Below are 19,591 nucleotides of genomic sequence, written 5' to 3'. Positions count from 1 at the left end.
CCTGACAGTTTTTTGTTACTTAGAAGGGAAAAAATCTAACAGGGAAAAAAAAAGTTTTGGGGCAGAATAGAAGCCAAAACAAGACAGCTTCTTGGACATTAAGTTCTTGCTGCTAATGTCTCACTTAGTAAACACAAAATATTGAAGAAAGCTCTAAGAAACTTTGAACTTTGAAGGGTCATTGATCCTAAAACAAAGATCTGAGATTACACACAACGCCTATAAAATCAGAAACCTATCCATCATTGACAATATTTCTATGAAGCTTCTCCTACTATTGCCAACATAAGAACTAAGAATTACTGCATGAGAATAATTTTGTTTCTTTTTCTGTAGAAAAATGGCTTTGAGCAGTTCTGTATCAACTTCGTTAATGAAAAACTGCAGCAGATTTTTATTGAACTGACACTGAAAGCAGAACAGGTAACCAGACATTATTTTTGACTTCATAGAATGAGCTATCATTTTTCTCAGTTGGTAGAAAAAGTAAGGTTTCATCATCTGTTAACAATAAAATTTGCCTTGTTAAGCAAGAAACAAAAAAACAAACCAAAACAAAATCTTGGCTGTTGGCTAACCCTAAAAATGTAAACCAAGCGAGTCTGTCATACTGTGTACTAATGTAGTCATATGACTGCCTAGACTTGCTGTGTGCTCTGACTCACTGAAAGGAATGGAAAACTGCAGTTCTATTCCATCCCTGCGCTTTCATTGGACGTGACAGAGTAAAATGGGAATACTTTTCTTAGTTTCCTCCACACCCATTCCCCTCTCCGTTTCTTTTTTTTCATGTATACAAAATAGATCCCTGTGGCAAATGCACAAATACTTCTGAGTGTATTTGCATTTCTCTGCTCACAATCTCACTGAAAAACCTCTCTTTATGTGAATGGGAGCTTCTGCATGGGAGGGCAGACATAATGCAGCTGAGACAGTAATTGCGTACAGTATGAGCTCAGGCCTGGCACCGACTTTAGGACAGTGTTTTCGAGAATGCACATACACAATTGCCTTTGTATAAAAGTAACTGATCAATGCAGTTGAGCACACAAATAACCTTCTAAGTGTCTAGCTAGATTCATATGTATGCAACCAAGCAAATCAATTTAATCAAATTTCAGTATGTTTTTTTTTCCAGTCTCTATCCTTATGGTCATAGTAATTGTATACAGAAATAAAAAGTAGAGTTGTCTCCATTTTATGTCTATTTCTGAATGTGTTATTTTGAGGACCTGATCCTTGATATGCCTGTCACAAACTTATTTTGTAAAATACTTTAGAACATGGATGCTTAATTGCATTGTCAAGGTAACATAAAGCTCATGTTGTTGCTATTTGCAAAGGACTTTGACAATAAATGCACTGACAAAATATTCCTGCTTGTCTTAGTGACTGCTCAATGGCTATGACAGACAAAAGAATGCGTGGGGAGCACAGAGGAGGATCCCAATTCAGCTCTTAGGCAGTAGAGAGCTGGATTTAATCATCATATGGGTCATTCCTCTTCTTTATCCAGAAACAGAGTTGACAGGTTTTTCTAAACGTAAATAGAGTATATATGTAGTATATTGTAGATCTGCCGCTAGAGCCATGGTGCGTGAAATATTTGCATTTTTCCTCTTACTTAACAGGAAGAATATGTGCAAGAAGGAATCAGATGGACTCCAATAGATTATTTTAACAACAAAATAGTGTGTGACCTCATAGAGAACAAAGTGGTAAGTAATTGGCATAAACAGATGGAAAAAACAGAAAAAGAATTTTCTCTAAAATATTTGGACAACTGCTTTGCTGTCAAGAACATTCATGAGAAAAATGCAAATACTGTTGTTCAGTAACTGAGTCATACTAAGCCTATATGTAAATCTTACATAAGGTATCTTATAAGATCTTACAAGAGCTGTAAGATAAGTTATTTAAAATATTGGCCAAAAAGAGAACCATAAGATAGCATGTTTGATAAACGTGATTGAAAAATTCACTGGTTGGAAATTACAACTTTATCCACCTAAATTTGTCATCAATTTCATGACATATGCTCCTGTATACATTAGGTAATTTTTGGTAATATACATAGGTATTTTTTGGTGGAACGAGAAAGAAGATTACTTTGCAAAGTTTTCTAAAAAGTTCTTAATTAACAGGCATAATTTCCCACTCTGTCACTAGCATTACGTGGACTTGTATCTCTCGTTAAACTGTTTGCATGCTAGTGTACAAATTAACCTCTACTATGAACTGTATAGATTGATGGAGATTTCTTCCTGCTGTGACTTTGCTCTTGTGTTTTTGTACTAAAGAATTTTCTTTTGGGGGTAGGCATTGAGCTTTTTTTTTTTTTTTTCCTCACTTTGTTGTTTTCCTCACATGCATTAGAATCCCCCTGGAATTATGAGCATTTTAGATGACGTATGTGCCACAATGCATGCAGTGGGAGAAGGAGCTGACCAAACACTGCTACAAAAACTCCAGATGCAGATTGGGACTCATGAACATTTCAACAGCTGGAACCAAGGATTTATCATTCATCATTATGCTGGAAAGGTAGTATGGAAAATCATCACTGAATTCTGCATAATGCATTTATAAGAAAAAAGAACAGTCATGAAGGGAAGGGGGAAGTATTACCTCTAGAGGGCTATTCTGATTTTAAATAGGCAGATTATCGCAGGAGACAGTGCCATCCTTTCACAACGTATGGAACTTAAAACACACATGCCCTGACATAGGTCCCTTACTTAGGATAGATGTCTGGGCCTTGCTGCTGTCAACTGTACTAAACAAAACCTAGTATTAAATGTAATAAATACCTCAATCTTCATTGTCGGTTATAATAGCAGTAGGTTTAAAGCATTCAGGCATAAAAATGATCCTTAATGTACTAGTCAAATTAGAAATATATACAGATCCTATATGCAGTTACTTGGGCATATTTCTCAGACTATTCATGATTTCCTGCTGTTATATTCAATAACAGTAAACCCTTATTGTGCTAAATATTTTTATTCTATAAAGTATTGAAATCACATGCATTTTATTCTACTCACTAGTTCCATTTTTTTCTTTGAGTTTAAGTATATGGATTGAATTCCTTTGTTGTGAAAGAGTTAACTACTATATGCAAGGATTTTTTAATCACTATACTGCCTTTAAGTAATACCAGACTAACCACAAAGTTCAGATCAGCTACTGATGAGGACAGGATATAAATTTTCTGTAATTATTGGGTTCTCAACTTACCACAAACAATCAATTTCCACCTTGGCCCAGGTATCTTATGATATGGATGGATTCTGCGAGAGAAATCGGGATGTTCTTTTCATGGACTTGATTGAACTCATGCAGAGCAGTGATTTGTACGTAAGCAAAACTTGCTTAAAGCTAGGAATAATGTGCTAGTTCAGATGGATGCAGAAGGCCTGACTTCTCTACTACTTCACAACATGTCAACTGATTTGCATAAAAATGGAAATAAACCATCACAGAAAAACAGCATCACTTGCATTGTACTCAGTCTTCATTTTCTGCAAATCTCAGTAATTATGTAAGGTACCAAAGTGTTAGAATTAGGTAGTATATTGATAAACATTTTTTTGGCCTCAAAGCAGGCCGTCACTGATTTGGCATTATCTCAGAACAGGAACTGTTTTAACATAAACATTTTTTTGTTATTTATTTTAACTAACTGAGGCTTTTTAGGAAGTGCTTTTTGCTTTGAGTTTTGAAATCTGTTATCACATGTCCTTACAAGGCTCGCTAAAATACTGAGGGATCTCTATGACGAATGAAGCTCTTGGAAAATAGTAATCTTAAAATAGATTCGATACAACTCTGGGTTAACATAAATAGCTCCTTATATTCTACTCAACTATCAACTTTAACAGCGTATTTCTTGACATTCCAGCATTTAATTGTCTTTCTATACCAATGCTATTTTGTTTATTCTTTTCTAGGCCTTTTATAAAGGCTCTGTTTCCTGAAAATCTTCAAGTGGACAAGAAGGGTCGCCCTACCACTGCAGGCAGTAAAATCAAAGTATGACTAAATTTTTGTTATATTAGTGTGTGTTTGTGCAAGTTAAAAAAAAAAAAAAAATAGTAGTCTTTGCTTGTTTTTATTATCCAGATATTTTTAAAAGATAGACAGTGGAGTGTTCTGACTGCAAAGCAATGCGTTGTTTCAGCTGTTAGAATCATGTTTTGCCCAGCATCACTGTTCGTTAAACCTTTTGTTCATCTGCATTCTACAGCAGTGAATTTTCCAAATGAGCAATTTATGGTAGTGATAATACTACTTGCATGTGCATAATGAATGAGCCCCTTCACTCAGCCACTTGATATCCTACAAATAACTACAGATAACTAGTCTCTTTATAGTGCAGAAATGCAGCAGGGCCTGACCCTACACCCACTGAAGTTAACAGAAGTCTATCTATTGACCATAGTGTGGGCTGAATAAAGCAACAAGTGTTAGAAGGCAAGCGTCTTTTTTTTTTTTTGAGACTGGTTGTAAAATATATGCTTAGATGATGTACTTAAAGACTTTGGAAATTAATATTTTTTCAGTGTCTTTCCGTATATTTTACTCTGATGGTTAAGCTCACCTAACACATTCCCCATGACATGCATTCCCCACTCCCTGTTTTTATATAGTAGTTCAAATATATTACATGGTTGGAGATAATAGTGCCTTCTGTTTACTGAAAATGTTTTCCTGAGGTGAGAGACTTGTGGAAGGTGTTGAGTTTCTTAGTGGATGTGTTTATACATCTTTTACATACATATTCATAGAGACCAACGTGGGTAAGTTTTAAATAGTAAGAATAGAATTATTTGATAGAGCAAAAGTGATTTGCAAAAACACAGGAACAAAGAGCAGAAAAATTTCCAGTAATATAAAAATAATAGCATCCTTTCCTTAATTTTGGATGTTTTTAGTATTAACAGGTGTTTTTTGTTTTGTTTTGTTTTGTTTTTACTTTCTCCCTCTTACCTTACACATACACGCAAATACATGACTTTTTCTGTACATTGTTTCCAGGCTAAAAGTGCAGGTCTGCTACTGCTATATATTATCCCAAGAGAGTTCTGGAGAAAAGAACCAAACCCAACTGGATCATCAGTAGATGGTTGATATTTTTAGAACTCTCTCAGAGGATTTACTCTCTTTATGTCAGATCCTATTATTTTTTCCTTGATTTTACAGAAACAAGCAAATGATCTCGTTGGCACCCTGATGAAGTGTACACCCCATTACATTCGCTGCATCAAACCAAATGAGACAAAGAAACCTCGAGACTGGGAGGAGAGCAGGTATGTGAATAAGCAGAGGGTGCAATGAGAACCAGCATTGAGCCAAAAAAACAGCCACCAAAAAATCATAATTTTTAATCGTATAACCTACAGACAATAAATTGGGCACATGATCTAAATAAGCAGTTAGTAGAAGCAGTTCTTAGTTTTTTTTTCATATCAGTTACAGATGATCAAAATTTGCAGAATATGTAGCAGTAAAACTATAAGTATATTAAAGACTTTGTTTTCCATATGGAATTTGCACACCAAATGCATTATACATCAATTCTAACTTTTGCTCGATGCTTTGAAAACAGCTTCTATTAGATATCTGAAAGCCAACGACATCTGTATTTGCTGTCATGTATCAAACAAAAAAGAAAAACAGAAAAAAGTGTCTATAGCAAAGAATATAGGTTTCTTTTTTTTAATTTCCAACATTTAAGTTTCATTAGCCAGCTCTTTAAAGAGAAATAACTAGAATATCATTCATACAGACGTTAAATAGTTGCCTAAATCATTAATTTGGTTTATTGCATCTGTTTTAAGTCACCTTTAACCATGTGGTATTTTTTAACATCTTCATAGTATCTAAAAAAAAGATACATTTCTTTCTTGCACTGAGGTCAGATACAGTATTTAACATTTTTAATTATATACCAAGTACTTTTGGTATTGGTAGAAGTGCTGATAATAGCAATTAGTTATTTTTGTCACAGTGAAACGATTTGTGAAGTCCGATAAAGAATATTCTTGACCACATCAACAGCATTGCCAGAATTCACTTCCTGCCATTTGGCACACAGACTAGCACAATTACATGCAGATGTAGAGCACTTACAGAAGCCACAATCATGACTGCCCCTTGAAAGTGTCATTTAGGTCTTGGCAGTAAACGTAGACCCTCTTTCTCTAGCTTTTCCCACCTTTTAAAATCCTACTATGCAGCACTTAATTTCTCACCCACACTGGGACCGAAGGAGGAAAGTTATTCTAGCAAAAGTATGTCTAAAAGTTGTAGCAAAGCAAAAAATATGAATTGGGGGCACTTTTAAAATCAATCATTTACATATTGGAAAACAGGCCTATTATTGTGGGAAGTGTTGCTAGGAAACCAATGAAACGAAACAAAACAAAACAAAAAAAAACTAATCCTGATAAAGGGCCAGCTTTCAGGAAGCCCATTTCGGAATAAAAGTGGGTAAGATTTCTCCCCCCTCCCAACAGGGATGGTATTTAACAAATGCAGCAACTGGTGACGCTAAGATAAATGAAATACAAATGACTGTATAGTATCAAACTCAACTACAAATAGAATTAGTTCTTAGGATAATAATCCTTCATCCCTGTTTACAAATACTAACATTCTTTCCCTTTTCAAGCCATTTCTCATCTATTCTGACATCATATTGTATACATATGCTGTAACATTTAGTGAAATTTCCAGGAAAAATAAATGTAATTATATGCATATATCAACTCAAACTTCAGCTTGTTTAATTTTGTTGTTTCATGATTTTACCATGAGAAAGTTCTGTTGAGGGAAACAAAAACACAACTGAGTATGTGTTATTTTTCTGAATGTTGCAGTAGTGTTTTTGGTTTTCTTATGTGATCATTTAGTCTTGTATCATACACATGCTGCCATACTTAAAAATATGATGGGAATAGTATATTTAATCTGCCTATTAGTAGCATGTTACTAGACAGTGGAAGTGTTATCAAGTAAGGAGAAACTTCACAAAAGCCCATCTTAATGCTCATACAACCCATGTCACTTCAGCCTTCTACAGCTGTTGAATAATTTCAGATTATTTTGTACTTTAAGATAGACCTTGTATAATACCTAAACCTTGTATAATACCTTAGTTATTCAAAAAATTGGGGTGTTCCTTGAAATGTGTTTTTGTTCAGATCCTGGCACAGCCACTTGGATGTGTATTCAAAATTGCTGCATTAGCTGAATTCCCAGACCCTGACCTGCTTGAGGTTGATGCCTGGAGGGAGGTTTTCAGTGTGCCTTTTCTCAGAAAGAAAAAGAAAAACAGAAAAATGTCTCAAATTCTCTGTTGCTGGACACTAATACTGGCAGGACAGTAAGAAAAAGGGAGTAATACTGTTGCTGCAGTGCATTATTCCAGATGTGAACAGGAGGGAAAAGCTATAAACAGGAAAACGTATTTTTGTCTATCAATTTTCTACTGTTACTGTACCAGAATTTTTAGAGTAAGTACAAAACATACTTTATTCCTTGAACACAGCAAATTTAAGATGTGCAGTATTTTTTATTATAAGATAAAAGAGCGGCGTCTGTCTTTAACAAAATACCTCTAAAAAGAAATAACCACAGGGCTTTTGTCATTTGTAGCATGAGATTTCAATTTTTTTCCCCTTATACTGAGTCATGTGAAAAGAATGTCTCTACCAAAAAAAAAAAAAATCAACAAGTGATGAAATTTATATTGAAATTTAGCATTTCAAAATACCTAAAGAAATAACACCAAATTAACCTAGAGGGTTTTCAAGATTTGAAATATCTTGATTTGTAAAATCGGAGAAATGGTACTTTAAAAAGGGTTAAAATTAAATGGTTCCTTACAGACTCACTTTTTTTTTTTAAATATGTGAAGAATTTTTATATACTGTTTATTAAACTTACAGGACTAAAATCTTAGCTTACCTCTGACTGAAAGCTAAAGCTTGCATAATTTGCCCTATAAAAAAAACAGCAACAGAACCCCTGAACACCACATTTCAGAATTAAAAGCTGACATTGCTTCTTTCAACCACATGACTTAGATGAGAAAAGTAAGGAAATACAAAGGAAAACAGCACAAATCATACATTGTTAGCAAAGTTAACTGAAATTCTTCAAATCAAATCAAATCTCCAAGCATTAAAAAGCAGACTAGCAGGATATGTAAGAAAGAACTTAAAATATGTTCCACAGCTCCAAAGACAGGAAAAGGTGCCAAAAGATTTATGGGGAAATACTTGTTCCTTGTTTAGAACCTGAAAGAATTTTGCATGAGGGAACTGTAATGGTGTTGGGATAACGATGTTTCAGTTTGTGTGTACAGGAGAATCACCCCACAGCCATTAACACTTTCAGCTGGATTAGTACCAGCTCAGTTTTTGTTTAGAATTAAAGTATGCCATGAGCAAGCTTACCAGGCACACTTCTGCAAGTCTTGTGCCTATCCTCAGATCCTCCCTTTGCAATATGGTAAAGTCAAGAACAGTGCTAGCTTTTCATGAATGTACTGCCCAAGGTATCCTATTTCTGATTCTTTGTGTTCTGGAAGTTTGGAATTTGGGCCTTTCTCCTCTCCTCAGATGTGGTTCTTCTCCAGAACAGCCAAAAATGAGCTGTGTGCAACTGTCAATGTTTGAGCTATATAAAACATAGGTGAAAACTACAATAAAAGAATGCAATTTCCCACTGCCTTGGATATCAGCTATGTAATTGTGTAGGTAGTTATTTGGCTTTTTATGGGTAATATTAGTGAAGAAATTTATACATGAATTAGGAGGTAGGTAGTTAGGCTACAATAGGGAATGCTACGGTAAATTTGCTGCATATATTTCAGTAATGTAGTCTACCTGCCCTGAGTAGTTGTTCTGCCATGCAGTGTGCATGGTAATATGCAAGAATAAATAGATTCATATATGAATTTTATTATTTCATATGTGCATGAATTTTACAAGTAGTCTTCTTTACTTCTAAAAATAAAATAGATTTTAAATCTTGCTTTGTCCACAGGGTAAAACATCAAGTGGAATACTTAGGTCTTAAAGAAAATATTCGAGTACGAAGAGCTGGCTATGCCTACAGGCGGGTTTTCAAGAAGTTTTTGCAGAGGTAGGATAATACTAATTTTGAAATATTACAGTACATTTGTTTACATGATGAGGAAAAAAAGAAGTTGCAATTTTTAAGTGCTTCTCATGTCCCGCTTTTCTTTTCTCCTATTTACCTTGTTGACCTATTTACCTTTATTACCTTTCTCCTATTTACCTTCATCTAGGCTATGCAGAGATTTAAATGTGTCTTAAAGATAGTCTATTGTTGTCTTTGAAAGTCTTTTCACTTTCCTGTAAACTTGCTGAAGTTTTTTTGTAGTCTTTTGAAAGGGTTGCTGAAAGTTAGAACTGAAGTCAAGAGAACTTAGAGTTAGGAGCTGTGTATTCTGGAATCTGAGGGTAGCTCTCCAACTGCTCTTTGCCAGTGACAGGATAGGCAAAGAAATACGTGCCTGCCATTCAGCCATTTCAGTGCAAATTCATACCTTAACGTATGGACTCCGTTTTCATTATGAAATAATTTTTAATCCTATTTTTTTCTTTATCTTCAAGCCCAGACATAATAAACATGAATGTGCTTCAGAGTATAAAACCTTATGTGAAGGCTACTGCTGAGACAGAATAACAGATAATAATGAGTATGAAATCTAGCCTAACATTTGTCAAAAACTGATTATGAGGGCTGTGTCTAGAAATCTGCCTGAGGTCTGCACAGAGGAAAGCCACATGGTGTTTCTGGAAGGTGAATAGATTTCTATACTTCATTTCATGTGCAGAGATTCACAAGCAGCTGAAACCATTCTATGTGGAACTCATCCATTTGTTTCAAATCAGTTTTGTAAAATTTAACAATTTAAGAGTAAACCTTTTCCTGCAACCTTTCCATTCACAGTTCCTAATATCCAGAACAACCTGTTCTGACACGATGAGTCAGTGTGAGTAAAAGTGGGCTGAGGCATGGGATGGTCAGGAAATGCATGCTTGTACATTTGTTTTCATTGGGAGCTACTTGGCATCTTGATGTAAGAAGAGATTTTGGGGCTGAATAGACTTTTATGTACGAAATTTACATTTGCATGCAAAAAGCCAATGTCACTGAAAAGGCCTATGTGTTTCAAAGCATAACCAATCTGAAAGCTGAACTCCATACTCAGAGATAGGACCTAACTCCTTACTGTGAATCTGTAAGAGATAATATTTTTGGTCTTTTTTTTTTATGGAATTGTTTCACAGCATTTTAAGAACACAGTCGTGCTGAAGTCCCTCATAAGCCCAAATTACACGTAAAGTCACAAAACCTAGATATACGGATATCAACATGACCAGTTTAATGAGAAGTATGCAGAAGTACATTGGAGGAAGGTGCTATTCATTCCCAAACAGCAGTGGACAATGATAGAATTGACACACACAAAATACTAAATTCCAGAATTGTGATATGCTCAGTTGGTGCATGTTACAGAATATGTTGGTGGTTTTTTCTGCCCATTAGACTTGTCACAACAGTAAATTATGTGAAGCTAGTCTAAGTTTATGAAAAAGGAGAATTTCTAATCTTTTCTTATTCTGTACCTGAGAACTTTACTTACATTAAAAGGTCTTCAGTCATATTTTCCCTATGCCCTCCTTTATATAGCTTAGATGTAGGAAAGAATTTGTAACATGCTGAAATGTAGTGTCTAATTATGTTACGTGAGGGGCTGCACAACTTTCATTGCCTGTATTAACTTCAGCACCTTTATATTCAGACTTCATTATCCAACTAGATTGTTGGAGTTACATGATGAACCTGCAAAAGAGGCTGTTAAATAAGCTGGAAATTAGTTTAACTTACAACTCCTCCTTACTACTACGCATCTATCTATCCCATAATACTGATAAGTAAGTTATACTGTCTCTAAACAGATTATGTATAATGGACATCCGTAAGATGTCATAAGAGCTACTTTTGTTATAACATCATGCTAGTGTCTGAGTATTTGATAACTAACTTCAACAGGATAGCAGTATAGGGCCTTTGAATCTTACTGAATTATTTATGGTAGCCTTTTCTTTTCATGTACATGCTATTTAGAGGTATTGTGTTTTTTGTGATATGCTCCTTTTTAACTGTTTGTTATTTTTATGTGGTATTAAATTGCATGACACTGTTTCTGCTTCTGGCTAGATAACAATTTAGATGTGACAAGATAGAGAAATGAACATTTCCTGAATTAAGTTTCTAACAACTCGTGGGATTTTGAGAAATTTTATTAGAAGCTGCCTGAATCTTCCTAAGAAACATGAATTTGGGAATTACAACAAACTAAACTCCATACTCTATCATTTTTTTCATTAATTGAATAGTTTTACTAATATAAGCATGGGAGTATTATGAGACAGAAAGCACTTCCCTGCCTCCTTTCCTAGCTGTTTGTATGGTCAGTTCACCTCAATGTTCCCTCCAGATAGCACCAACATCACAGTATCTTCCCTCCTGTAGCAGGTGCCAAGCCAAAGGCTTTCTAGGGTAAGGCCAACACTGGCTCCTCGCTAAATGCGGACCAGCTGTTGTTAACAGGTGGGTTAGGAGCATGAGCTGTCCGCTTGCTCAGAAACACAAAAGACCTTTGTAAGAATAAGGACGACAAAGGCTTGAGTGGGAAATTGATCACATACTTGGGAAAAAGTCTAGCATATTAAGAATATGGAGGTACTTAAACTTGTACCGTAAGTCCTTACTAGTAAATAACCTTGTTCTGGCTTTAAGGAGAGCAGAGCAGAACTTTCTGTAATTAACTACTGCAGTTACCAAATAGTTAAGTTAGGATCTGGAAGTGGGAGGCTTGTGGACACTTGCCATTCTCAATGCAGCTGTTTTGTCTTGCTAAGCAAAGAACACCTTAATATTCTGCATCTTCCCATGCTCTGAGCTTCTGTAAGTCCTACCAAGGTGGTCAGTATGCCCCCCCGGGTAATAATACTAAGAATCAGTGGTATTCTGCTGCTGTTCTTTGCTGTTTTAACCTCTTATTTTCCTTGGTGGTTAAGGTACGCCATTCTGACCAAAGCAACCTGGCCTTCCTGGAAAGGAGAAGAGAAGCAAGGAGTTCTCCATCTGCTTCAGTCCGTCAACATGGATCCTGACCAATACCAACTCGGGAAATCCAAAGTCTTCATCAAAGCTCCAGAGTCTGTAAGTGTGGCAGGACATGAGTCTATAAATATGAAGCTTTAACTGAAATAAGAGGCCTGCCCACTCAGAAGTTTTACATAGTATCTGCTAGGGTGGGAGAAACATCAGAATATAAGTCAGGCTGGGCAGGCCTGTCACAGATGCCTCAAGTCTGTGGGTGCAGTAGAGATTCTAGTCACTTCGGTGATGGGTACAGTATAAGGACACTGCATAAATTTGACACACAAGGAGCATTAAATACATCAGGAAGAGATGGGACACATAAGGATGCTTTGTATGCTTTGTCAGGTTACATATGATGTTCCATCAGTGTATCTGTCATATGAAGGAATACGATGGTTTGAGAAGATATCTGTGGCCATTAGTCCAAGAAAACAGGTCCTTTTCTCAGTATAAGAACTACTGATGAAAATAAGAGAATAGCAACAAATATAGTAAGGATATGTTATATATTATGGAGTAAATCAATGTCCCAGGATGACTGTAACTTGAAATCCTATCCAGAAAGAACATTAGGTAGGCATATTAAGACTGCTTTTTTCCTGTGGCTTTTAAATTGCTCATACATCATTCAGGAAACTTGTCAAGGAAGAAGAGTACACACTTCACCATCCTGTGTTCCTTATTTATTAGAAGCAGGTGACTTCTTGGTGCTTTGCCTTAAGTTACACATCAAAATAAGAGCAGAATATTTCTGTTGCTGTCATTTTCCTTTTCAGAAAATTTTTGGTTTTGCTCTATATAGTAGCAAAAATTCAGGCAGTAGACTCTGCTGTGCCCATTCACATGGTAAAAGCTTAGAGGGAAAATAATACTTGTCCAAGTCTTAATCAAAATTGTTTCTACCATGAATAGGGTAAGATAGTCTCATCTGTTTATATAATAAAGCATTGTAGTGTTCAGGGTGTATAGGGTATCTGAATACTTGTATGCATGTTGACAGAGCAGGAATTTCTAGCAGAGGATTATTTTCACTTAATCATTGCAGTCAATGAGCCTTAACCAGCTGATTATAAAGAAGCATGAGCTTTGCCTTCCACTGTAGCACAGGTCATGATTTATTTATTAAGATTTTGGTGAGTCTTACAAAGTTGGTGTGATAGTCTTGGCCATCAGTGGATGTCTTTGATCTCTCTTCTTGTGACAAGTTGGGACTTACAATCTTTTGCTGATGACCTCAAGTTTATGATAGGGCAGTGGCAAATACCCATTCTGGTCAAGTAGCATTTTAGAGTAATACAGATTACTTAGTTGCTTGTAATTACAAGGGACCAGAATCAGTAATTTAAGCAGTATCTTCCAGTTTGTCTTACACTGTAGAAAATTGTTTTTTCCTGTTTTCACTGAAATTATTTTGCATCCATTGTAGTAAGTTGCAAACCCAATGCAGTCTCAGTTTGGGAGATAAAGAAACCAAAATAGTTTGTGTAAAGGCCATTTTCTTGATGTTACGCTATTTTTAGGAAAGGATAGTTTAAAGTTTTCAGCTGTTTTTCTGTTTTATATAATGAATCGTAAGGAAATAAACTTCTCTGAATGCTGAAAGACCCTAAGCTTTGGTATGCATGCCCCTTATAAGAGAGCAGATTTCCAGCAGCCATATCTTCAAAGAAAGGAATGAAAATGTTTGCTGGTACCCAACTTCTATTTAATAGCTAGATGGTTCAACTAGTCACTTAGGATTGATGTATCCAGTGTGGCCTACTCTGAAGTAGCTAAAACCTTAATCTTCTGTACCCCAACATCACATCCTACTATTTTGTTTCCCAGAAAAAAAAAATGTTTCCAGTTTTGCAGCATCTTCCCATTTGTGTAATATGTCCTGTTTATATTTCAGTGACATTTAAAGGCATATCTGTGAGTTTTATTGAAGGGCAGTTCTGCAGTATAGGACGATACGAGAGTGACTGAAAATAGTAAAACTTTTAGGGTTGCATTGCGATTTTAATTTAAATTAGTGCTTTTGATTACTATATATTTTTCTTTTAAGAATGTCTTTTTTTGAAAAGTCATGAGGTTAATTTTAAAAATACTAAAATAGTTGGGGCCTTTTCCATTTTAAGTTGAAAGAATGTGAGGTGAATATTCTAAAGCTTTTTTTTTTTTTTAAAGTATTGAAGAAACATCCCTGAAATGACTAAACTTAAGGCTAGTGTCATTACTTCTGACATAGTAAATGAAAAATTTTCTTCTACCACTAAAGAAAGTGACCGTTATAGTTAATTGGATGAAAAAGTACTTGATTTGTTCGGGAGTGTGAGGGGAGGCTTTACAATACATATTTTAAGAAAAAAATTATGCAATATTTTTAATTTATAATGTGGTTCAGTAAAATATTAGTTAACTTGATGTTTTCAGTGGACTTCCTTAACTGGGACTCTGACCTTCAACAGCAGGTGATAGACTATTTTACACTGATATTTCGCAGTTAGCATTATTAGAGAAATAAATTACATGTTCACGAGAGATCAATGATTACTGTAAATTGAATTAGACAAGGGCTTGATCATGCCCCTGCTGAAGCTTAGGAAGTTTTTGCATCAGGAGCAGGTGTGTGTTTCATGCCTGTGTGCTGAAACCCTATCTAACGCTTGTGTGTTTGTGAAGAGATTTTTTTTTTAAATAAGTTTCTGTAGATGGAGATTTGCCAACTGCAAAATAAGGTTTTATGAGTAGCAGAAATGAGGCTTCATTATTTACGTTTCCATCAAACACCTGAATAAATAACTCTGTACACAAACAAGTGAGGTCTTGCAGAAATGGTTTGCATTAGATCAAGTTTCCTTTAAGATCAATATGAACAATGCTTTTCCTAGATTTGCATCATTTAGCAGCAAATTTAATAAAGGATCCCATAGCCCAAGCTCACTTCTTGATATACCTTTTTTGTTTGTTTGTTTTGTAGTTTTGTTTTTTTTTTAAACTAACTTTCTCGCTTTTGAGAGCTAGGAGAGAAGTCCTTATGTGTATTTAAGTCACAGTATAGGAAAGTAATTAGCAAGAGCCAAGCTAGTGAACTGATTTAATATTATAATTGTTAGCCAAATGTTGAGCTTCTGATGAGACAAGAAAAAATAAATTATGTAAAAAGACTGTAGTGAAATATGCCATCCTCATTAAATAATTATGAAATTGTTCTAATGCATTAAATTTACATATATTGTAGTGAGACCTGGAAATGAGATGCACCTGCCATTTCAGTTTTCATAAATCAGCATGTCCTCTTGATTTCTGACAACACTGTAGAAACAAGTCTTATCATAGCATACTGAAATATAAGATCGTATTCTAATTATAAGTCCTGCAGCCAACTTCACTGCTGAGGAAGAGTGGAGCCAGTGGAAACAGCAGGGTAAAATTTAGATGAGGAAGAAAGTTACATATGAATATGGTGCATTATTGTGTTACACATTGCATAGATGCCCATTGACATTCTAACATTGACAGGAGAAATGTGAATTTTAAAGAATATGTCAGGCTGGAGAGGGAGACTGGATGGATGCCCAGTGGAGAACTTCAAGTTGCACCAGTAGTATTTCAGGAGAATCCATATTACTTTTTCTTCCTAATCGGGTTTCAAGGTTAATAGGTAAGCTGGTAAAACACAGAACCACTAAAGCTTCTCATGTCTTCCTACTTTACCATTCTGATCCAAGAATCCTTGGTCATAGCAGAAGCACCAGCTTGGATCTGGATTGAAATACATTGGAAAGTTGAAAGTAAAGTGTTTTTCCGAAACTTATCTTGTAAAATGTTTGACCTACCCAATGTCTTTTTGTGCAGCTCTTTTTGTTAGAAGAGATGAGAGAGAGGAAGTATGATGGTTATGCCAGGGCCATCCAGAAGGCATGGAGGAAGTATGCAGCCAGGAAAAAATATGTACAGATGAGAGAAGAAGGTAGGTTCTAACTTTTCGATGACTTATTTCACATGATTCCAAGAACAAAAAATACGGTGCAAGAGATAAAGGAAACATCTCCCTCTCTGTAAAGCAAATGATTGCTTTGCAGACTAGGAATGACTGGAAATTGTTGGACCCTTGAGGTACCACTTATGAGGTTGACTGTTCTGTATGTGTGGTTTTGTTGGACTACCCAGTACTTTGGTCTCAAAACAAAGCCAGACTGAGTAGGAGAGAATTTCCGTAGTTCCAGAAGCGCTCCTGATTTGTCAGAACTGCCAAGCTTGCCATCAGCATATTTCAATAGAAATGGATTTAATAACCACATGGATCCTTACATAAGGATTAGTAGCAGTGCCTCACTATTCTTTCCCTATTAGAAGCAATTTGGTTATCACTTCTTCCCCAAAAGTTCTGCTTTAAACCATTAATGCTCCTTCACACTGTGAATTTAGAAAATTTAGTATATAGTATTAATCAATGTCTATTTTTTGTATTTAAGCATCAGATCTGTTGCTGAACAAGAAAGAGAGGAGACGGAACAGCATTAACAGGAATTTTGTGGGAGATTACATAGGCATGGAGGACCATCCAGAGCTACGCCAGTTTGTGGGCAAACGGGAGAAGATTGATTTTGCAGACACCGTAACTAAATACGATAGGCGGTTTAAGGTAGGCTTAAGAACAAGATCCACTAATGATCAGTTCTGCTAGGGAGTTATACTGATGTCTCTACGATCATTTAACAAACTCCATGTGTCAAAAAATTCTAGGATAGTAGCTTGAAAATAGTCTTTGACCCCTCTTACTCTCAACATTGAGATTTTCAAGCCGTTTGTTCCAGGGCAAAAGGGAATTGCTTTATGAGACTTGCTGGGCAGAAAGCTAAATTAAGAAAGGGAAGCAAAGCTACTTTAGTCCAGTGCAATCTGACTCTGAGGTTGTGATTTATCACATCAGATTCCCCCGCACACATTCAAATCAAAGACTGATAGCCTTGCCCCAAATCACAGTACATTACGTATTTTTGGAACAGCATCATGACATTAATGCATTGATCTCTGTATAACTATATATTTTCAAATGATTCTGTTTCAGAGTGTGAAGCGAGATCTTGTCCTCACTCCAAAGTGCATATACCTGATTGGGCGTGAAAAGATAAAGCAGGGTCCAGAAAAGGGTCAAGTTAAGGAAGTCTTAAAGCGAAGAATGGAAGTGGAGAGAATTCTTTCTGTTTCTCTAAGGTCAGTATCTTGAACACATCTTTCCACTGACAGAAATCTGTGTAAAACAGAATGAAATAAGTTGATTGATGAAGGGTGAATTCCATAAGCTGTATTAATTGAATGTTGTAAACCAAGCTGGACTTACTTTCACTCATAGCCCTAGTATGTTATAACAACAGATGTTTATGTTATAAACATTTTCTGACTAGTTGTTAAAATGGTTCACTTGGTTTAAGTCTCACCTATCTGGTGTCACCCAAAATGTGTTCTGTGAAGCATATATGCACTGTAACGTGCTCAAGAAGGTTTAGTGAGTTTTGGCTTAAGCTTGTATCCGAGAAGTAAATCTTGGATATGTAAGTACACCGTGTGCATATCCAGTGCTTCCTAAAGAGTGGTTCTCTGTGGTGAGCTGTTAAAACCTTTATTCCTAGTTGGATTTCACATCACTTCTGATGACTGAATATCAAACCAGTCCCAACTTGCAGGAAAGATCAGTGGTGGTGCCCACAAAAAGCTGAGAAACCTGGTTAGGTGAGTAAGTAAAAACAGGAAGAAACTGCCCATGAGACCCATAGATTTTTGCCTGTATCACTTCATCCCCTTGAAGATGAACAAAAAAAGTCTTTGAATACCTTTGCATTTGTTATTGCAGTTTATCAGAGCTGGCAGCTGAGTATTAAATTTAATACAAAAGAATACAGATCCAGCCTAATGGACCAAGAAGAATTCTATAAATATTAAAATTTTATATTTTAAGAGAATACTCTGTAGTTGAGTACTATGTATTGACAGCTACTGCAAAGGTGTTTTTTTTTTTTATAATATGCTTATAGAACATTGTTCCTATTAAGATATTCAGAAGTCTTCCCACATACATAATCCAGTACTAAAAAAAGTAGGTTTTCACATTTCTGCATTTCTTGACTAAATTAAATCTTTCCAAGCTTAGGGAAATGTCTACTTTTACAATACCATTTTCAAATCTTGTGGTTTATTTTAGCATACATCTTTATAACAAAAGCTGCAGCAACAATAGATCCAGGTTAAAAGAGTGGAACCTGCCTATTTAGTGTTCCAAGTTTCAACTGTGTGCTGTACAAATATTAAACAGATTTCAGCCAGACACCTGAATTGGGCCTGTAGCATTCCAAAGGCGGAGTTGCATTGAGTCAGCTAAAAGCACAGCTGCCTGCCAAGTTAGCAAAAGCTGTTACACTCTTCTCACAAGTAAATAACAGTTCCACAGAAGGTTTTGAAGGAAAACAAAATGTGCATAGTTTAGAGGAAATATGTATATTACATTGTGTCTAATAATGTTTTAAACTTAGCTTATTGAATTTATTTTTTTGGAAAAGCCATTCTTTGTATATTCTAAAAGTAGTGTCAGAATTACAAACTGTCAAGCCATCCAGGTATTCCCCCCAGAACAAAGCTGCCTAGAAAACACAAGATCAGGAGAGCTTTTCCTGTTTTCATGTTAGTATGGGCTGAGTTCATAACGGATCATACTTAAGGAATATTTTAACTCTGTATTGATACAGTTTATTAGTAATACAATACCCTGGTTGCAGAGGCTACACAAATTACTGCTTCACTAGAATCTGAGATAATCTTGTCAGTGACCAGAGTTGCAGCTTGTAGTATTTAACAGTCTTCAATTAAGAAATCGAGAATGAAACTTTTACACAGTACAAATATTGCCTCCTTTGTATTTTTGAAAGAAATACAAGTTTTTCAGAGGTCAGGCTCAAAACAAAAATTGCATTAGCTCTCTAGCTTGCATTGTCTCGTGTTTTCAAAACTCTAGTTTTTAGTTTATTTTTAAAGAAAATTTTAATTCTCAACTAAAAAGGAAGGGAAACTCCCTGTACTTTAAATTTTGACACCTGTAAGGTAATTGACTTCTGACCAGTTTTGAAGTGAATCTCAGTCCTCTGCCTTGGAAGAAAATAATTGAAATGACACTTTTCAGGAGCTTATCCAGACTGAATTTTAGCTTTGTTCTGTATTACAGACAAGAAGGGCAGAATATTCAAGCACCACTGACAGGTATTTACATCAAGTAACACCACGTAACAATTACTAAAGGAATTGCCCTTTAAAATACAATTACCCAATTTGTAATTTGTTCTGTGAATTGAGTATGACAAATACTCATAGAAGTCTGCTAGTGTTTTTAATAGCAGTA

General features: G+C 35.6%; 1 protein-coding gene across 4 annotated transcripts in view; it reads left to right on the top strand.

The window, feature by feature from the left end:
* MYO1E (myosin IE) overlaps window positions 1-19,591 on the top strand; it is a 92,454-nt gene that overhangs the window by 59,632 nt on the left and 13,231 nt on the right. For all 4 annotated transcript variants that reach the window (XM_040569545.1, XM_040569547.1, XM_040569548.1 and 1 more), the window contains 11 exons: window positions 337-423; window positions 1,632-1,718; window positions 2,377-2,544; window positions 3,271-3,356; window positions 3,954-4,035; window positions 5,206-5,312; window positions 9,058-9,156; window positions 12,129-12,273; window positions 16,057-16,171; window positions 16,677-16,846; window positions 17,273-17,418. In XM_040569545.1, the coding sequence (XP_040425479.1) occupies window positions 337-423; window positions 1,632-1,718; window positions 2,377-2,544; window positions 3,271-3,356; window positions 3,954-4,035; window positions 5,206-5,312; window positions 9,058-9,156; window positions 12,129-12,273; window positions 16,057-16,171; window positions 16,677-16,846; window positions 17,273-17,418 (1,292 nt within the window). The remainder of the gene's footprint in view (window positions 1-336; window positions 424-1,631; window positions 1,719-2,376; window positions 2,545-3,270; window positions 3,357-3,953; window positions 4,036-5,205; window positions 5,313-9,057; window positions 9,157-12,128; window positions 12,274-16,056; window positions 16,172-16,676; window positions 16,847-17,272; window positions 17,419-19,591) is intronic.

Source organism: Cygnus olor, chromosome 11 (genome assembly GCF_009769625.2).
Source record: "Cygnus olor isolate bCygOlo1 chromosome 11, bCygOlo1.pri.v2, whole genome shotgun sequence".
Lineage (NCBI taxonomy): Eukaryota > Metazoa > Chordata > Aves > Anseriformes > Anatidae > Cygnus > Cygnus olor.
Note: the sequence above shows the minus strand (reverse complement) of the source record. Positions and strands in the feature narration are given on the sequence as shown.